This window comes from Mesitornis unicolor, unplaced genomic scaffold (assembly GCF_000695765.1).
Source record: "Mesitornis unicolor isolate BGI_N332 unplaced genomic scaffold, ASM69576v1 scaffold15377, whole genome shotgun sequence".
Lineage (NCBI taxonomy): Eukaryota > Metazoa > Chordata > Aves > Mesitornithiformes > Mesitornithidae > Mesitornis > Mesitornis unicolor.
In genome coordinates this window covers 157,191-177,830 of record NW_010194471.1, presented here as the reverse complement: position 1 = coordinate 177,830, position 20,640 = coordinate 157,191, and the positions used below count along the sequence as shown (strand labels likewise).

Here is a 20,640-nt window from a genome sequence, read left to right as displayed (position 1 = left end):
TTGGCTTAAAAGCTTGGGTAGTCACTTTTAGTTTCACTTTTGATGCTTTCCTGCTTAATGATTCAGACCTTTACTCCTTTTTTTCCTCATGGGGAGTGTGAAATGGCAGAGACCTTTCACATAGGGCTGAAGGGTAGGTCAGATTTGAATTTATGCTGGGTGTAATTTAAAAATTAATTATTAAATTGGATCCTTGCTATAGAGACTTATTTTTCTTTCCTGTCTCTTTTCAGTTCCTTGATGACTTAAACAGATGGAGTCTACTTCTCATTTCTCCTTTTATTTATCCTGATAAGTTACTCAAAGCAGAACATATAGCTTTTGTGACAGAAAGCATTTCAGCTCAGACAGATAACTTGCAGAAAGTACCTGGCTCTTCAAAAGAGGTAAGTAGTTCTCTTTGTTTCTTGTATAGAAAGTAGTACAGATGTGCCGTTTGATCGTTACAAACCTGAAACACTTGAAGGAAAGAAAATCAATGGCAGATTTTGTATGTTTAGTATGTTATTTGGAATAAAAAGGTAATCTCTTCATTAAAAAGAATGTCTGTTACTACTCTAGTTCTATTGTATGTTTCAAATAGATCCGTAGACGTTTTTCTGAGATTTCTTATTTTAGTAGCACAGTTCTCTGGCTGTGCATGGGAGCTACAGAATACCATTGTGACTTTGGATAAGGTATGTATGGTTAGATATGCTGAATAGGAAAAAATGCTTGAGAGGTCTCATGCTAATGCACATCAGAAGTCCGTTTAGCTCAGTATCAGGTCTCTGTCAGTAGCTGAAACAAATGCCTTGGTAAGAATATACAAAACAAGCATACGTTAGGATTTTTTAAAAAGCTCTTTAAGCCTCCAACCAAGTGATTGTGAAAAGTTGTAATTGAAAAAGTCTCTCTTGGAAGCTTCCTTTCATTGTGATTTATAAGTACAAGTTAAAGTATACATTTGGATAATTTTGTCATTCTGCAGAAGTAAGGCCAAAGTAAAACTTTTAATCTCTTTGCTTTTCTGTAAAATACAGTGGGGGAATGGCAATACTTCTTGGTTGGAATTTTATAAATTGTGTTTGCCTTTTAATGCACAACACAAATTGTTTTTGAGACATTCAAGGATACAAATTAAACTAGTACTGAAATCCTTATGGCAAGCATACTTGCAAAATAGTCATGTCCTAGATACTTGGAAATCTAAAAAATGCCTTCTGCAGTACTATACAGAAAGTGTAAAGATATGGATTTAAAAGATGATGTTCTAAAACTTGAATTACTGAATACATAGCATTCCTAAATAGGTGATGCATAAAAATAGTATCCTATGAAAACTTACTATGCACTTGAGGTGATGTCTCTTTCTCTCTTTCTCCCCTGAATTTTGTTGATTTTGTGAATTTTTCCTCACATGAGGAATGCTTGCTGCCTGCCTCAGCTTGGATGCAGGTCTGAAGGGGAGAAAGTTTGTAACTCAAAGCAAGAGGAGAACTCATCTTACAGGGTGGGGAAAAATCTTCAAGGTGCTACAGGTTGTCACAGTTCCTTCCTAAGGCAGCCAGTTGTGTTTGCTGTATGCTCTCCTTTATGAAGAGGACCTCATTGCCTGCTCCAGCAAGAGGAGAAATGGAAAGATGTGCAAGCTAGGATATCCCTGGGTAGGCAGTAATAAAACCTCTGACCTGGTTGCTGGAGTACCATAAAATTGACAGAGCCTTCTCTCTAAGCAGGCTATGCCACAAGCTAGGGTCACCACCTGGGGACAGTCGATAAGGTGTCTTCCTGATTGGTATTTGTGTAGCACCCTAAAAGGCCGTCTGTCATCCTTGCTTTCTGGCACCACGTTTCAGGCTCCTTGGAGTTAAAGGAAACCTGTCATATACACAGGTACTTGCAGCCTGTTTGTTTCCCTGGATGACAAATGTGTATTTTCTAGGCCACTTGTTCTGGAAGATGATCCAGGAGTCCTCTGCTGGAGTGAACACTGAAAGCAGAGTTGTTGGTGAATAGACTTACCTAACTTGAGTGCAGGAACAGAAGGACAGATTGGGAATGGGCACAACTCCAGATTTGCGCCTGCAATCTAAATTTTAGTACCTTCCCTCTCCATGAAGGCCTCACAATTCTAGAATAGGGCATGTTTTTGGACACCCTAAAGTGCTGCATCAGGCAAAATCATTATCTCCGTGAAGCTCAGAGAGTGAGGACTGCAGGCACTGAAAGCTTGTTAAGAACTTTGAGACCTTTATGCTGAAGTCTTCTGATCCTGCTTCCACTGTCCTCATGTTTCCTTGGGGTACACAGGAAGTAACCACATTAGCTGGTTTGTAAATGTTTGTATTGCCTTTGACGTAAGACTGTGGAATCCATCTAGCTGGGCCCTGCTTCTGGGAGATAACCTAGATAGGATACCTGCTGTGCTCTCTACGTTGTCTCAGTGCACCTGAGGAGTGGTGGGCTGACTCAGGTAAGAGGCTAAGGGAAATTTTTTTTTTTATTTTCTTATTTTTTCCCAGTAGCAGAGAGGTTCACAAAAACATCTGTGTTGAAGCTCTAATTGTTCTTTTGGGGTTTATTGTTTGGCAGAGTTTTAAAATCTTATTGGTTTTGTTTGCATTTTCTTTAGAATGGAACATGTTTGCATTCTTGTCTAGATATTAATAATTGATTTATCAAGCTCAAAAGTGGTAGTCATAGCAAAAGACCAAAACTAAAGAGGAAAAGACCTGGTGTTTTATTTTGTTTATTTTTCTTCTGTATACATGTTGCTTCTAGCAAAGTGCTCTTAATTCTTTTACCTCTGACAGCCAGCTGTTGACACAGACGGGGGCTGTAAGAACAGATTTCTCCTGTGATCTATGAGAATTTCTAGAGAGGAAAACCATTCTTTTTAGGGCTATCAGTAATAGTGACTGGTTTCTGTTGAAACTGAAGTGGACCCAGAAAGCAGGAGTATAAATAATTTCTCATCTCTTGCTTAGAGCTGGCCTTTCATTCTGTATTCTGACAGAATTTTGGTGATTTCTAGTCATATCAGGGAAACTTGGCCTGTTTGAAAATACAGGTGATGTATCAGAAAATACCCTGCCTGTTTTCTTGTTAGATATTCAGAGGCCACCAATATGGATATGAACTGGATGGTCTCATTTGGGTTGCACTAATTGGAGACTGTCTTTGAGAATGACTTAGAAAGGAGGTGTGCCCATTAATATCATATGAAATCAGAGTTTCTTCTTGTTGTTCCCTTGAAGTACTGTAAAGGGAGAAGTTGGAAATAGATTCTTCTGGATATTATGTAGACTGCTTAACTGCAGTAGATAAAAAGGTAAATTTAGCTGATAGTCTAGTAAAGTTATGAACAAGTAAAATGTCCAAGAGCTCACCCTCATTTTGTGCATTCAGAAGAAGTGTTTTTCTTACTGTGTTTGATGAGTGCACTATGACTTGTGTGTGATGTTAACGGGGTGAACTTCATGACAGTGGTCTGATGATGACAATGTCAAAGTGCTGGAGTTGCTATGTGGAAATTGTGCTTTGTCTCCCAGTATTTGGTCCATATTACATGGTGAAGGTGATGTTTTTTGTTTTGTTTTGTTTTTTTCGGGTTTTTTTAGGTCATGAAAACAGGTGGTGTTTCATTGTCTCTAAAACTGCCTTCACAGGAGAACAATTGGTTTGTGTACACTAGAAAGGATAAAGGCTTTACATTCACAGTTTTTGCTGAAATTGGGTGCCTTACTCAGTTTTTGCTTTCAAAATTTACTCTTAAATCACTGTGTTTGTCAATTGTCTGAATGTTGTTTTGTAAACATAGGGTTTAAAAAGAGCTTCTTTTCAGTTATGAGTCAGCAGACAGATTTGTAGTCTTTATTAATGTGTTCACCTTTCAGAAGGAAAACAGAATTCTTTTCACTTTACCTCCACTTGGGCCTTTTATAGTTAAACTTGAAACTTGTTCTCCAAGATGGTAGAGCTGTGTAGTTTGGGTTTAGTAAATGTTCTTGAAGAAAACAAACCCAAGTGTGTCACTTTCATAATATTTCTTTTTTAGGAATGAAATTTTTGATGTAGATAAGTAGCTTGAATCTTTTGTGTTTAGCTAATGCTTCTGATTGTGTGTGTGTGTGTGATAGTGTTCTAATAAACCTTAATGGTTTACTTTTGCTCTTTTTATCAGCATTCTTTTTAGAATTTGTGCTGAAAGCCATGTCTTGGAAATAAGGCAAATAAAATTTTACTTACAGAATGTGATAATGCTCTCATGCCATGTTCTGTGTTACTTGAAGATTTTATAGAATTGATCTTTGGTAAAGAGGTATTTGTACTCCCAATTTGCTTTCAACATTCATTGTGGATGTTGCTTTGTTTACTTCTCTGAGGACTGAATCTTGTAGCAGGTATTGTTTGCTACCAGACCCTTCCTCAGGGGTTCTTTTGGTAATATTCAGTCTCATACATTGACCTTTGTAGTCATGAAGGGTGCACTTTTGTGTGAAAGGAACTGTAAACTGAAAGCCTTTTCTAGTTGAGATGTGTCGCCTCATGATACTATTAAATGTAGTAGTTGTTTTAAACACATCAGGCATCACAGAAACAAATCTTAAAAGTTATTCTGCTAATTCAGTATTCTATAATCCTAGTAGCTACACATTTTTTAAACATTATTTCCAGTCCTTGGGTTTGCCAGTTGTGCCATTTTGGTTTTATAATGTCCCTCTGTTGACTCTGCTTACTTTTGTGCTGTCATTTAATAGCAGGACTCTTTGAGAGGGAAGATTAATTTGTTTATTTTTTATTTTTATTTATCTTGCAGACTTATAGTACTGTTGGTATTTCAGTATTTTCTTGTAACTGTTTCCAACTGAAAACCATGCATGTGCTTTATTCTAGATTGTGAAGTGGTCAGACTACTGTTTGCCATTGGCCTATAAACCTGGTGAGCCTTATAAATTAATTGCTGAAGCGAGTGTAGATAATTTCAGTAACCTTGGAATAGCATTCATGGAGGACAGGCTTCAGATGGATAACGGAATGGTGCCACACAAGATTGTTTGTAAGTATCTTCACTAATTATCTTTAATGGTAGAACATGTTTGTTTCGTGGTTATTTTAGGACTGTGCCTATAGTCTTTATACCTACAAAAAGCCCGTGCTTTTATTTTGGCACAATGCATTCTTCCTGTTGTCATTCTAGGCAGTTCATCACTCTGTGGCACTGCTTCATTTTATACTGAATTCTGTCAAACTTAATGATCCTTGAAAAGTTAGACCACTTTCTGAGCGAGTTTCTCTTTACAGAACACCTTACAAATGCAACAACAGAAATAGCAGAAAAATGGCTCATTTCTGGGATAAACCCCCCCTCTTTCTTTAGTGCCTCATAAGATACCACCAATAATTAACCATTGCGCATCTTAATCCTTCAGATCACTGAGAGAAAATTACAGATGCTTTCTAAACAGGGAGAGAGATAACCAGGGGAAGGAGGGTGCTGTCATTGCTAATTGAATTTTGAATTTTTGGTGGATGGTTCATTTCTTTAGGGGGTAATTTTAATGATATTTAATGATAAAACTAAGAGCCATTGTGTCCTCATTAGTTTAATAGTTTTGGCTAAGGCAAGGAGTTCATGGCTAATTCCACAGAGAGGAGAAGGAAGTAGTCATGGTTGCACTTGTAACACCATTCTTGAATAGAGTTGCTGTCTGGGATGGAGGGAGTCCAAGCTTTACCTCCCTTTGCTGTATGACATTTGAACTTCTTTCTTTCCAGCACTGTTTTTAAAGTTCCATAATATGCAGGGTGTTGTAGAGTAGTGGGCTCTTGGGGGGGTAAGGCCATGCTTTTGTGTGTGCGTGTGTGTGGTGTTTTTTTGTTTTTGTCGGCAGCAGCCTCATTTCTTCCTGCCTAGTTGTGTCTTCTCAGCTGTGTTGATAAAACTATGGATCACCTAGAATAATAAAATATTTAGACTACAAAAAAGGGGGGAAGAGTGGGTTTTAACTTGGATATTTTTGTGTTTGGTTGTGGAGGTTTTTTGTTTGCTTAGTTGTTTGGTTTTCTAAATGTAGATCATAGTGCATTGACAGAAGTCGGGGAATGACAGAATAGAGAACAGCTAGCTAGGGTGCAAGAGGGTAGGGACATACTCACAGATATATCTGATGGAAACTGTCCCTTGGTGCTGTTCTCCAAAAGTGCTCACTCAAGGAGGGGAAGCTGAGAGAGTGCCCCTGTCATTTTCTTTAAAGAATCTTTTCTGCTCATTTTGCTTCAGATACTGTGTGCATGCTAAAACTGCTTCACAAGGACAGGCTGATGGAGGCTGTTAATGGAATAGCAGAGAGGCTGTTAGCTGTGAATTTCTCCTGGGTTGTGAAAAAAATCTTGCTTCGAATTTCTGCTCCAAGCTAGGCAAAGGGAATATAGTTTCAAGGGAATGAAAGTGTTGTTAAGCAAAGAAAGGGACTGAACTTGGGTCTGGTGCATTGTGTGCTGGTTGACTATTTTGTTAATCAAGTTTCTCATTGAATTTCTTTGAGAAATTGAAAACAAAGCCATAGTAAGTTTCTTTGGCCTTACGGGAGTGGAGGGGGATTCAGTAAAATTTTGCCGACTTTGATTTGAAATAGTCTCATGGCTCAACAACTTTAAAAAGTTACCTTATGAAGAGTATTTTTTCTCTCCTCTTTCTTATTTAGTTTGCTCTGCAATTTTCGTGCTGACAATAATAATCTTTGTCCTTTCTTCTCACTTGCATTTGCCAGAATTTTTTTATCTTTGCGTTTTTGTCCTTTTCAAGGGGAGAAAGGGGAAGATTTAACAGTTCTTCCTATTTGCTAGTTTTCCCTTGGATTCTTACCTCCCAAGTCTTGCTATGTCTCCCTTTGTGCAGACTGAAAGCAGTTCAGATTTTTTTTACTCCCTTTTATTTGTACCACACATTTATCTGCAGCCTTCAGCAATGCAAGAGACATGGTTCAATGTCTCCATCTTACCCAATATCATCACTTTATTAACTTATTTCAAAATAGCTTGTTTCAAAATAGCAGAAAGCAATTTTCCACCCTGCCCTCCTTAAGAGACCAACATTTTTCCAAAGGTACTTCCCTTGCTTCATTTTGTCTTTTGCTGGGGACAGAGGGACAGGCAGAATAGCAAGCTGACAAGGTGATGCATTTATGAGAACTTCCTCATCTTTCCATCTGTAGACCATTGTTCTGTCAGGAATGCATCTTGCATTGTGTACAGTAGTGGTCATGTGCAAATATTTTTGCACTCAGAATAAATGTTAGCTTGTTTAAATGTGCCACGTAAATATCAAGTGGTGTGTTCTTAGTCAGACTTTCCTGAAACAAACTGTCATGAGAGTAAATGACTTGTGTTTTGAGTGCAAATTTATTATGTTCTTGGAGAGGTTAGGATTTAGTGTGTCAAACAAGTGGAATTCTTGCTATTATAGATGATTTGTACTGAAATTAGATTTAAATCCCACTGTGGTAGCGATATTCAGCGTAGCTCTTTTTAATGTAATTTTTATAACTCTCTATTCTTTAACTCTTCCAGCTGTCCATTTACAGGAGTCTACTCTGAAGGAGTTGGCGCAGGTGGCACCATCTCTAGAAGAGCAAAGTGTAAGCAGTACACAAATGGATAAAGTAACTCCTGCTGCTGCTTTTGGGACTACTCTTAAATCGGGATTAGGAGTTGCTGAGTCTGCAGGACAAGGTGATGAGGAGAAGTCCAAGCTAGAGAAAGAAAGTCAGCATGAAGATGAATCCAGCAGCCTATCTGACAGAGAGAAAGGTGCTGGGGAACATCATCACTTGCATCTTTCCAGCTGTCGTGAATGCCTGCAACTTGAAAACAGTACTATTGAATCGGTCAGATTTGCCTCTACAGAAAACATTCCAGAACTTTCTGATGATTGCAACAGCAAACTGGAAGAGAAGAATGTTGACTGTTTAGCAAGAGGAATAAAGAGAGTAAACCTTGCTGGAAAGCCCCCTAATATATTGGTTTATCTTGGTTCTAAAACTGCAAAAGTAGAATTCGAGCAGGTAAAATCAATCCTTCAGGAATGCATTGATGCAAACAGCTACATCATCTACCAGCTTCATGAGGAACAAGTTCTGAAAGATCCGTGGGTTGATAATTCAGTGCTGTTGATCATTGCCACAGAGGAGCCTCTTTCTGAAGAGAACCACAAACAGTTTATGAAGTTTTTATCTAAAGGTGGAAAGATTTTAGGGTTTTCTTCATCTTTTACATTTGATGGCATACAAATAAAGAGAAAAAGCAAACTGAAGAAGACTGTTAATGAATTAGTGGTCTCTAAAAGGGACAACACTGAAATTAAGTTAAATCTTTTGATGAGTGGCTGTATTTTTGAGGAAGTGTTGAAGGAAGATACCAGCAAAGTGAAGACGTTGAGTCGATTAAATAATGCTGATAAAGATATAGTTATTGTTCATCTGACTTACGGAGATAGTGGAGGAGAAGCCATTCTTTCTCAGGTACTGTGTTTGCAGAAGCATTAATTTGCTCATTGCTATGTGATGTTGTGGTATGCTAAAAAAGTTCACTTGCAGGCTCTTGAGGATTCTTCTCTAGGGCAGGTATAGATGGATGTCTCGGTGAATGTACAAGGACTCTGAATGCAGAATGGTTTTCACTTGATCCTCAGGAAACTTAAAGAATGGTATAGAAAGTCGCTGCTGTTCCACTTCCTTCTTTTCATAATGTAACCATGCATATGTAGATCGTGCAAGATCACAGTGGGTGGTAGAGGAGAGAGCACATTTGCATAGTATGCAAGCATCTTCAAGGGCAGAGCTGTCCTTTTCTGCCTGATAGAAGTTGTGCAGTGATACAACTGTGTATTTTGCAGATTTTCAGAGGAGCCGGGTGGACTTGAGGTGAAAGGTGTACAGGCAAGATAAAAAAAGAGACATTCTTGCAAAAATATGAACTGTGGTGAAGCGGAGTGTCAGGAGAGAATGTAAAATAAACCTTGCAAGAAACCTGAAAGACTTTTCCTCTTAAGGCTTAAGGTTAGGGTAGCCAGCACTTCCGGAAATCTGACTGTGAATGAGAGAGTCCCAGTCTCTATCACTTGTGTGCAGTGTCTAGGAAAACAGCTGTACTATTCTTGGTTGTGCAAGTAACTGCTCAAAGGTTGGTCTGTGACTGCACTGAAATGCCACTGTTGATATAGGCCTGTTATTTCTTTTTTTCTAGTATTGCTAACATTTTCTTAGTTATATTCTGTTTGTATCTTAGTGTTGTGAGTGAAGCAAATCACTTTATAGTTTCTTTAGCAGTGTTTTGTTTAAGGCTAATTTCTAGATGGATGTTAGGTTCGTGACGTTGGCCTTTCTGTTCTGTCATTTAAAAAAACCCCTTTATTCAACCGGAACACATTTTTTCTATTTGGTATCAAAATTAAAATTCTAAAACTTGATTTTTGTTTTCGAGACTTTGACATGTTTTTATTCAGTAATACATGCTCCTGAGATGGTTTTTGTTGGGTTTTTTTTGGGAGGGAGGAGAAGGGGGTGTTTCCTAGTCTGCTGGAAACTTGCTTTTTTTGTTTCCTGAGTATATTCAGGCTTTAAGCTTTTAGATGTTTAACATTCTGCACTTAACAAGTAGCTGAGAGCACCTGGGGGACAGAAGTGGAGGAGTCTAGAATGAGCCAAAATGTTATTCATTCCACTTAAGAATAATATTATTGCAGCAAATAGGTACCTCTCCAGTGTTACAGTATTGTGAGCTCTCTTAAAAACAAACAAACAAACAAAAACCCCCAAACCCAACAAGCCAAAACCCAAAACAAAGCAAAAAACTTCAAAAAACAACAAAAAACCCAACCACCAAACTAAATCCACACCCCCTCCAAAAGTTAAACAACAGACAAGTTTAGGTGTTTATAATCTTTTCTGTTATTGTTACTCTCTCTTTTACTGCATAATGGGTGAGGAGGTATCCATGGCTGTGTTAAAGGTTAATGTTGGTCCCTGGTTATTTAAATATTTACCAGTATCTGGCTAAAGTTTTAAGTGATAGAAAGACTGAAAAGAGGTGCCGTTAAGTTTAGGAAATAAGTCAGTGCCCCACAGGTATGCATTTTTCTGGATGTATAACCTGTGCTATTAAATCTAGAGAGATTTCAGCCGTGTTATGGTAAGACTTTTTAAAGTGAGCCTGAAGGCAACTTGCACGTTTTGAGTTAGCCTCAGTAGAAGCAGAGATAAACATTTTCTTTTTAGCATGGCTGTTCACAATTGTATCACTTCCCTTACTCTGGCTTTGCTTTCATGCAGCACATTGAGAAAAGCGGAGAGAGATTTATTTACCCGTATTTAAGTAGATAAGGAATATAATGGAGACATAGCTGAACAAACTATGAAAGATTCTAGGACCTATTTTTACCAATATTTTAGTTACAGGAAAACTTTCTCAGGAGCCCAGAGCACTCAAAATTAACTGCTCACGTATCAAGTAGCATATGCGTTCTAGCAGTTACACAATTCTGAAATATTCATCAGGTTTCTTAGAAGTGTTTTCTTCTCTTATCAGGTTATCAGATTAAATCTGCTAGCTCTTTGGAAACTGTTATACATAGTAGCATGTTTGTAGCTTTATGTAGGAAGCTTTGCCACCCATGTGCCGTATGTTTGTACTAGAAAATTGATTAGATACTGTTGCTATCTGTTTCTGCAAGTTCCACGGTAAAACCGTTTAAATTGACCCTTCTGCTGTAGTAAAACTTAATACTGCAGAGGTTTTCCCCAGAAAAAAGGCATTATAGTATAGCTTCAAAAATCAGATTAAAAGGATTAGTGTGTCATTTTATAATTTTAAATGACTTCCAATCTGGATTTGAAAAGCCTTATTGTTTTCTCTTCAGGGGACTGACAGTGACATCAGCCATTAAATATTCTATCACAGACTTTTTGTTTTCCTTTTTTCTGTACTCTTCTGTTTTCTTCCTCTGCCCTCCATTTCAGCATATTTCCCCCAATTTCAATAAAGTGGATCATATATGAAAGATGAAGAGCATGATTAAAATGTGCAAAATTGGAGAAATGAATAAAGATAATAGCTTGTGATTTTCATTAAATGAATATGCAAGTAGTAGAGTACAAAGGCTTCTAAATATCTTAGAACACTTTTTTAAAAAACCAAAACCCACCAAAAAATTCCCAAATGCACAAAAAACCACCACCAACCCAAAGCAACAAACAAGACAAAAAGGTCTAGAAAGCTTTGGTTTCTTGTGTTTTGTTTTGTCTTTTTTTCTGCATTTCATTTCTATTTTTAAGCATCCACTTTGACCCTGAGAAGTGATTCTCTACAAGCTGGTGTTCTGGGATTCCAAGTTCTTTCAGACAGAAGCATTTCTTTACCTGCACTGATTGCAATTTAATTCATGTGACACAGTAAGGACTTGCTCAGCTTGAGTTCTAACATATCTTGTGCAGCCTCTGATAAAGCTCTTTCAGTTTTAATGTAATTCTGCTCTTGTACAAGCCAGAACAGACAGAGCGAGCTCACTTGTGCAGACCAGTACTGCTGTTGGTTCTAGGTTGCTAGCAGACATTAAAAGCAAAAGTTTAAGTTGGTAAATACAAGTTTGAACAGCTCCTCCGGGAGAAGACCAGTTTATTAAGAAGGGATATTCTGTGTACGTTTCAGAGAAAATTGCAGCATACAGGCACCTGTGATCCTTGAATTGGAAACATTAAATATATAGGTATTCCCTAGTTTATTAGCATAATAAAGCCCTGCTTGTGTAGATATGATGAAGACATGAGAAATTCTAAATTGCATCAGTAACACTGGATAGTTCAGCAGCCAGAGTCAGGACAGACCTGTTGGAACAGTTGTGCTTATCTGTCTCCGCCATGCTAAAATGTATAATAACAACAAAACGTTTGGTTTTCTTTTTGTTCCCTTTGCACTTATCCTGCCAGGCATGCTTGGAACTGGATATCAATTCTATGGATGTCCAAACTGAAGAGGATTTTAATTTGCTAAAGATAAGCAATACAAAGAGACACGAAGTTCTCAAGGAGATCCTGGTATCACTTGGCCTGAGTTGTGAATTAAGTGAAATTCCTGTGTTAACACCTATTTACCTACTCTCTTCTGATGAGGTAAGGCTTCTGCTTGTATTTCAGTTGTTTGTGATTTACCCTACATGACAAATTCAGTGTTCATTTAAATACACCTTGTTTCTTATGTGGTATTTTTGTTTGGAGAGGTTTACGTATGTATTACAGGTAAGTAAAAAGTTTAATTTCTACTCTCTCACTACTCTGTTACCCGCTGGTAATAGATTTGAATTTACCATGGGGAAATTGTGCAGGGTTAACTTTCCGGATATATGCTGGGTTAACTTCCAGATATATTTGCTCTATTTCTATTAAGAACTTTTATGTTTATTTGCATGCTTCTGCAATATCAAAACACAAGGCTATGGTAAGCTACAGAAAGAACTGATTTAAAAGGCAGGATTTGTTTTTCTTTTAAAATGAGGTGGAAAGTTCTGAATAGGTTGGCAACAAAAGATCAAACCCAAATTATGGAAAATGGTGTGGCAGACCAGAACTGAAAGACCTGAGTGAGTAAGGAAGATTGCGTGATTATACAATGAAGAGCTTTATTCCTGAGGATGTTGCAATATTTCCTGGAAATAGAATAGCTTCTTGTAATTCAAGGAATCAGCTGACTGATCTGGACTTCTTAATTTGAGACATTGCTATGAAGAACTGTGAAGAGCACATAAAGCAGTAATTTTAACTTTTTTTTAAACATGCCTTCAAATACATGCAAAATGCATTATATTGATCTGAAGATGTGAAATAGTAGTTTATTAAAAGGCAATGCAGGCTACTCAGGCTCTTTGAGGTTGTTGTTTCCAACCCATGTAGTGCTGTCAGTACTTGCTCTTAGCATGCTTGTTTGATTCCTGCTCCTTTTCTGTACCACTCTTACGTTAGCACAGAAATTAGATGTCTGTCTTTAGGGGAGCTCAACTATAGAAGCTCCTCCTTGGCTGCCTGTTTCCAGCAGTGTCATACATAACATCCTTTTTTGACTACAGGATCAATCAATAAACAAAGTGACATATTACAGCTGAACATTTTTAAATAACTTGAATGGTGTTTTAGATTTAGATTGTGCTTTTCAAAACACTGTTCATTAATCTAGAAGGTGGGTATAATAAGCTTTGCACAATTTACAGACTGGGAGTACGTGATATGTAGCTTCATTGTGTAGCAGGCAAGTCAGTAGCAGATCCAGACAAACTGACTAAAATACTGTTAACAGATAGGTGTGTCTGTAAATTCGAATATGAATTTGTTTCTCATGTCTCTGAAGATACTGCCAAAACTTTCTACTGCTGCATTAAGTAATGCCCTCATATAGCAACTCAGATTGGATGTAACGACAAAATTAGGCAAAATGCAGAGAGTTTTTTTCTATTCCACTTAAGTGATTGTCCTTTCATGTGTGCCAAATTCTGCCAGATCCATCTCCACTTTACAGTGAGGGAGATACTATTGGAAGTGCTTCTCTCCAGCCGCCTTCTGTTGGATTCCCATGGTTGCTACAGCCAACGCTGTTGTCTGTGACCAAATAAGAAACAAGTTCTTCCCTGTCTGTAAATTCATAAAATAATTATTCATAAGAATTTAATTTCTATCAGTGTGGCAGATGTGGAATCACTCCACACAAGGCCCATTTAGCCTTTTTAATTGATATTAAACGCGCCCTATACAGAAGAATCATAGTTTATTGAACTCTTCCTTTTTTTGTTCTCCTTCACTCATTCTTCGTGATTGTTTCTTTCCTATGCATCTGCAATTTTCAAACATGCCATGAATTAAAAAGTGAGCTAATTTCTATCCAAACTTGCCATCTAGTGGCATAGTACAGGTTGCAGGCTATCTATTACAGATATTTTTGCAGTGTATACTGTATAGTTCGTTTATACCAAAATTTGTTTTTAGATGTTGTTTCTTCAGTTTGTTTTTTTCTTAATGGTAGTTTTTCTGTGCTTGTATGTTTTGTCATTGTTTCACCACTGATTCCTCACCTCCAGACTGGAGGTTGCATCTGTATCATTACGTTTAAAATCTACTGGCAGACCTAACCTTGTCAGATTTTTCTAATTAATTTTAGAAACTACAAGCTCTTTTTTGCTTATTTGGGAGAAATAATAATTGATTTTGCTCTGTATTTTCTACTTTGTTAAGAACAAGTGTAGGGGTTTTTTGTTTGTTTTTTTTGAGTTCTTTAAATTTAAAGTGCTATTTGGGTTAGTTTTTTCTTTCTGGTCTGTAAGATTCAATTTACAGTAGAGCTGTACCCTGTTCTGTGTGATTTCCTTGGTTTCTCTTCCCCACCCTCTTTCCTCCTTTATCATTTCAGAACTTGCATCAGACCAATTTCCTACTACGTTGTAGACATCAAATAAAACTTTCTCAGCTTTATTATGTGGATAAATAGCTTCTCTTTTCTTTTCCTATGCCTACAATTCCTGAACAATCTGTGGGTTTTTTTGCATCATTATTGCAGTGCTGTTAATAATAAATCCCATCAGATCTGCTATGCCAACTGAAATAAATGTGGTTATTAAGACTTTCAGATCTACCTGTCTACTCTATAGGTCTTGGCTGGTGCCTTTTGCAATGTAGTTTTTAGTGACTTCTGAGGGGCGGATTGGATTTATTTTTTGTTTCTTTAGGATTCACATTTTGAAGTTTCCAGTTTATATGGTTATCACGTATCTTAAAATCACAGTCTTACTATATGTATTTAAAAAAGCCAATAAATTATGAGCAGAACTGGAGAGAAGAGTTGAATTTTGACTTAGTGTCCAGGACTTTGTGTGTGTTATCTACTACCTTTTTGAAGTGTATATGTAATTAAAACTGGGGGCTAGTTTGATGTATGAAAAAATAAGCAAAGGTATAACTAACTTGCACAATATTAAATTACTAAATTTAGTGCCCTCTTTGAAAAAAAAGCTTGAAAATGCAGACGTTAATATTTCATGAAGAGTTGTGGACTTTGTAACACACTTTTTGCCTTTGGTATATGAAAAGAAAATTCTAGTTTAGGGTGAAATGTAGGAAACTTGGGAAGAAATATTTAAACCTTAACGGTAGTTACTTTGAAAATTACACAATTAAATTTTATCACTCAAGAAAAATACATTAGGAACAGGATGATCAAGCTTTTAAAAAAGTGATATATTGACTGCAGATGGCTTAGCCAGGCTAGATTTATACTGCTGATACTGTTCTAAAACAGACGGATTTCCAGCTGTGCTATATTCAAGTTGAAGATAGGATGAGTTGGAGACTGTACTAAATAAGCACTAAATCTCATTTTAGCTGTTTGATATCTTTCTAAACAGTGAAAATTAGATCACATTGTTACCACTGTTGGGGTAACCATGTTTAGGTTACTTGTCAGTAGAAAGTTAAAATGTTGGATTGAGATGTCGAACTAGAAAATACGATTAATTTTTTTTGTGTATGACAGTTCTCAAATAATGTTACTGCCTTGATTGATTTCCATATCTTGGGGATTTTTTTTTTCTTCTTCTGTGTTTCTTTTCTTCACTTTACTTAAAATTTCCATAAGCTCTTCCAGTCTGAGGTTGAAATTCTGGTAATATTATGGCTTTAAATTAATATAAGTGCTCCAGTATCTGAATAAAGGATGATAATGCCCATCTGTTAAGAGGTCTAGATCTTACTATGTAGAATTATGCTAGTCGGTCACTTGGGCAGTGCTCACTGCTGTTGGTGTTGAATTATGGCTGTGACAGTGTGCTCTTTTTATTTGTGATCTCCTTCCTGGTAAATAGAGTATAAGGTAGGGGATCTGGAGAGTAATAGCACTTGAGGCAACTCTTTCATCACAGACTTTTTGCACGAAGGCTTGCAAGTGTGATTTGCTTCAGATATGTGCATATGGGCATTTTTAAATTCAGTTAACTGGCAAAAATCCTTATTGTATTGGTACAGTGCTGCAACACCAATGAAGGCAGTGTTTGAACCAAGAGCAATACGGTATGAATGGCACGTTACTTGCTGGTTGAAAGTTTAGTTAAATCTGCACAACTTATTGGTGTTAAATGTAATTTTAGAGACAAGTATTAATATTGAAACACAGCACCTTTTCCTGTTTCCTTGATCTGGTGTAAAGCAGTTAAGCAAATTGTAGACTTAGACACTGCTGTAAAAAGAAAATTCTGTGTCACTGTGCTGTGGAGTGGACTCAGAGTGTTGAAGCAAAGGGTGATCACTGTAAGACTGTTGTCTGGCGCCCATATGTTCAGTGGCAGCTTCAAGCATAGAGATCTGATTTTTTCTGCAGCTTTGCTTTTAAATGCTCAAATATTTACTCTTTCACATTGCCATCTTAAAGGATAATTTTTCAGACATAAATGCTAGGATTGTGTTTTACTGCTGTAAGTTTCCACATAACATCTTCTGGGTTTCAAAACAAGAATTCACTCTTTGAAGAATGACAGAGATTTGTCAGAATAATTATTATTTCTATTAGGAGGTATATTACACCCACACATTTATGGGTCTGAAGCCTCTTAAACTTGACTACTAACTCCTTAGGCTGTGTTAGGCTGAGTCACTTTTTTCAATATCTTCCAAATGGATGGGAGCCAAATGATGAAATCTAATCAGTCTTCATTACTTCAGATCAGCTAGGTTTTGAACAGTACTTTCTTCCATAATAATATACAGTCAATACAAAGATATTGGCTGAAACTTAAGCTGTTGTTTTTAACTCATGTTATTTGGAGACAGAAAGAATACTTAAAAAGTGTAATTGAACGTCCCTCTTGAAATTCAAACTTTCCTTTAAAGGACACTTTGAGATACAGAGTACTGCACTCACAAGTGTAATGCAATGCAAAGACAACTTTGTGTATTTGAATAACTCTGTGCACTACAGCACAGTCAGAATTTAATCAGACCAGATTTACATGTCTTGAGCCAGTTTTGATTCTGTGATGACATTGCTGTTCATAAATTCCAATTCCATTATGTCAGCGAAGAGAGTATGAAGTTACTTTATCCTGAATAAATCTCTCTTTGAGGATGGGAAACTTGAACTCTTAGCTAACACTATAATGAAACTAGATTTCAGGGTACATTTGGAGACAATTGTTGCTGAAATATTTCCATGCATGATAATGTGTATTGTAGAACTTGAGATTCAACTGTGAAACTTCAGAGGTTTTTTTAAATTTCCAATGCTAAAATCAGGGATAGTTATACTGAAACTCCAAAGCCTTATTTTTATAGCTATCCAAGTTTTCATGCTTGAAAGTCAACTAAAAATGTCTAATCTGCAAAATAGGAGACTTGCTTATTTTCTACTTATTTCTATTTTCTTTTTTACTATCATACTCAAAGTGCAAGCATTGACCCTGCCTTTTTAGCCAGTATGACAAAAAGCAAGAGCCCTTTGGAAGTATTTAGTCCAGAAAGGAAATTTACTCTGCTCTAGCTCAGGAGTAACCTGAGAGCTGAGAAAAAATGTTGAATGAAAAGCACACCATGTGAGAGGTATGAAAGGATTTTGTTGATCACTGATAGTTTGTTTAACTTATTTTACTTTTGTTAACTTATTATATGTATTATTTCAAACAGGGCATTGTTGCCAGAAATCTTTGTACTTGAAAGCTTTGCCAGTTTGTCTCTTGGCTAGGAAGGAAAATGTCTCTTATGGCAAAGCTGCTTCAGGAAAATAAAAACTAGATGCAGCAATGTAAATGCATCTCTAGTAGTGAAAATGTGTATTTGTTGGATCTGTGGATTCTTTATTTGGGAAACAGATTTAATGTATGCCATGTGGGGAACTCTTTTTGCTGTTAAAAGCAGTGTTTCTACCAGTCTGGTTAGGCAATGCACTGCATTTGGCAAACCATTTGTGTTCTGTCAGGTAGTGTGCTTTTTCTCTCAAGTGGCATTATGAAGAATTTATCTGTAAAACTTAACCCAAGGACCGATAACAAAGTACTATAAATAAAAAATATTTGTAATTTAACTCCATGTGTTTAGGCTTTTTTTGCATACTAAATTCAAACTTACTTGTTGGCTTGCAAGGCTTTGAATTGCATGTGTGTGCAGGGAGAGTGGGTTTGCTTTTGCTTGTTTTGTATTTTTCCTCCTCCCCTCCTCAAATTAGCTTTTGTTTCTTTATAACAAAACTTGCAAACCCAGAAGGGTCACACCAATCATAAACCAAAACTGTTTCAGTGTTGTCACTCAGTGAAAAGCTCTTTGTATCAATGTCTGGATTCTAATAATAGACCCTAGTGTTTGCTGGTGTTTAAGCGTGTGATTCTGAAAGGAGTGGCCTTCTAAGAGGGGATGGTTATCTGGTGGACAGTAGCTCCTTTTTTTGTTGTTGTTTTGGCGTTGTTGTTTGGTTTTTGTGTTGGTTGGTTGGTTGTTTTTTTTTCCCCTCCATCAGCACTGAAGATAATAAAGGTACATAGGGACTATCTCCTGCTTCGACAGTTCAGAGCTCTTGTCGTCAGAGGAAAGCAGCAAGCCATTCTTCTGAGAGCTAATGCCACCCTGACTGAGGTGTGAGCTCCTGCAGATTCCTGGCTTGTGCCCATTTCAGTGAGAACTTTGCCAGCTCTGCTGCAGGTTCAGCACAAGAAAAGGCCGGTCTCAAAAGTGCTTAGGCTGTGTAGGGCTTTGTGGACACCAGCTCCATGATAGTGCTGTGTGTAAGAAGAGAGAACCCAATGGCATGGCAAAGTACATTGTAGAGGTTAGGATAATGTGTTTTTACTTCACAGTTGTGTATGGCTAAGAGAATGGTTATGGTCTGTTGTTGTGGCTCATCGAGCAAAAGGTAATTTCTTAATCTGTGGTAACTTAATGGAGTAACCGAGAGGAGACATGCCCCTCTGTTTTCTGTCCTTACCTTTCTAGCATACAGAAGGAGGATGAACTATGGGACTTGAAGGTAGGTGCGTGAGTGAGGATGGATAGAAGGAGGAAGAGAAGGAAATCTGCAGATGGGAACCAAGATACTGGTTCTTGTTTCTCAGTGATACTGTCTCTTGTAGCTCAGTGAACAGTTTATAAAAATTGTCAGTCAGTCAAGTACAAGATGGAGGTGGAATAAGTACTGTATATTTTAATGCACCTTTCTTCTTCTCAGTCTTATATTATTCTGCATGCCTTTATTAATGTAGTTTCCTAATAGATCTGTCAGTTCTTCAGTAAAATTTTTAAACTTTTGGGTTCCAACTATTTGGTAGAAGTAAAAGCTTAAAAGAAGCTGAGTTTCTAGAGCAAATTTTGTAATGTACGGCCCAAGGCAGGATACCTTTCTAAGCTAGTTATATGCCAAGGCAAGCTGTCAGTCTTGCTTGGCAATAAAGAGATGCTCATGGGACTGCCAGTCTGCCCAAACACTGCTCTGACAGAAACACTCACCCTGTTCTGCTCCTCTCCCAGCTGACAGGGCAAGTGGTAGTAAAGAGGCAGGAACTTGTGAGGGACTGACTGGGCGTGTTGCTGTGATGGAAGGAGAGGGGCCTCATGGGGGGTTGAGGTATGGGAGCTTGGAGGTGGCTTGGGGGGTAGATGTGGTGAAGTGATACCAGCTCTATGTATTACTGCATGAAGATCTTACAGGGAGCTGCAGTGACATGAACAGTACCAGATAACTATAGATTTACTGCCTGACACTTATGTTATTCCCCATAGCTGAAAGAGGTGATGAGAGCATGACAAGGGAAGCAGCACACTGCTGTCACAGAAAGACCATAAATTTGGCATTGAACTGGCTTCTTTCTCTCGTAACATTTCCCCACCCTCAAATAAGGGCAGAGCTTTCTGAATTTTCAGGTCTCTGATGTTGACTGGAGCCTTGCTAGTTTCACTGCCTAGAAACGGGAGCAGTCCTTCCTCTCCAGAGTCTGAAAAGCGTATATTTTCTTGGGTCTCTTCAGATACAAAGAGTTTGCTTGAATTGGTGACGGTCATTAAATTGATATCATGCCTTGAAAAATTGTTTTGTTCTTACAAAAACCAACTCCTCTTGCCTGTGCTGCTGAGAAGTGTTTAGCTGTCCTCGTTGAGAAAAGAGAACGAGAAAAGTTGTGGGAGGTATCAGAAATAGTAATAATGACTTTATGTAGAAGGCATGGTGAAAAAGATGAGAGCTATTGCAGTTAAACTGTGAGACAGTTACAGGAAACTAGGCTTTCCTGGCTCTCTGCACAGAGACTGCTATTTTTTTTTAACCCACCTTATAGTGCAAAATTACTATGAAACTCTTAAAGGTTTTCTACTAACTTTTAAGACAGAATTAAAGTGTTCAACAGAGTGTGTTTTTCCTGAGTGCTAACTCCGTAGTCCAGGCTCAGGATCTGACTGGCAGTTGAGCTTTGTTCATGCTGGCAACTGTGAGTATTAGCAGGCTAAATTAACTCTTAATTTGTTCACTCTTAAAAGCTTCTTCAGATGTCTCCCTGGAGCTGTTTATTGAAGAAGGGCTGGTTTGCTGCAGGTATTTTCAGTGCATTTTTCACCAGCACTATGAGTCCCCAGTATTGATCAGCATCCATGTCCAGCT

The 20,640-nt window shown here is 37.6% G+C and overlaps 1 protein-coding gene across 1 annotated transcript in view; it reads left to right on the top strand.

The window, feature by feature from the left end:
• Positions 1-236: 236 nt before the first annotated feature.
• The window catches only part of HLCS (holocarboxylase synthetase (biotin-(proprionyl-CoA-carboxylase (ATP-hydrolysing)) ligase)), a 111,090-nt gene continuing 90,686 nt past the window's right edge, over positions 237-20,640 (top strand). Inside the window, exons 1-4 of the mRNA XM_010187819.1 lie at positions 237-386; positions 4,879-5,041; positions 7,555-8,504; positions 11,967-12,149. Of these exons, the coding sequence (XP_010186121.1) occupies positions 4,990-5,041; positions 7,555-8,504; positions 11,967-12,149 (1,185 nt within the window). The 5' untranslated portion in view covers positions 237-386; positions 4,879-4,989. The remainder of the gene's footprint in view (positions 387-4,878; positions 5,042-7,554; positions 8,505-11,966; positions 12,150-20,640) is intronic.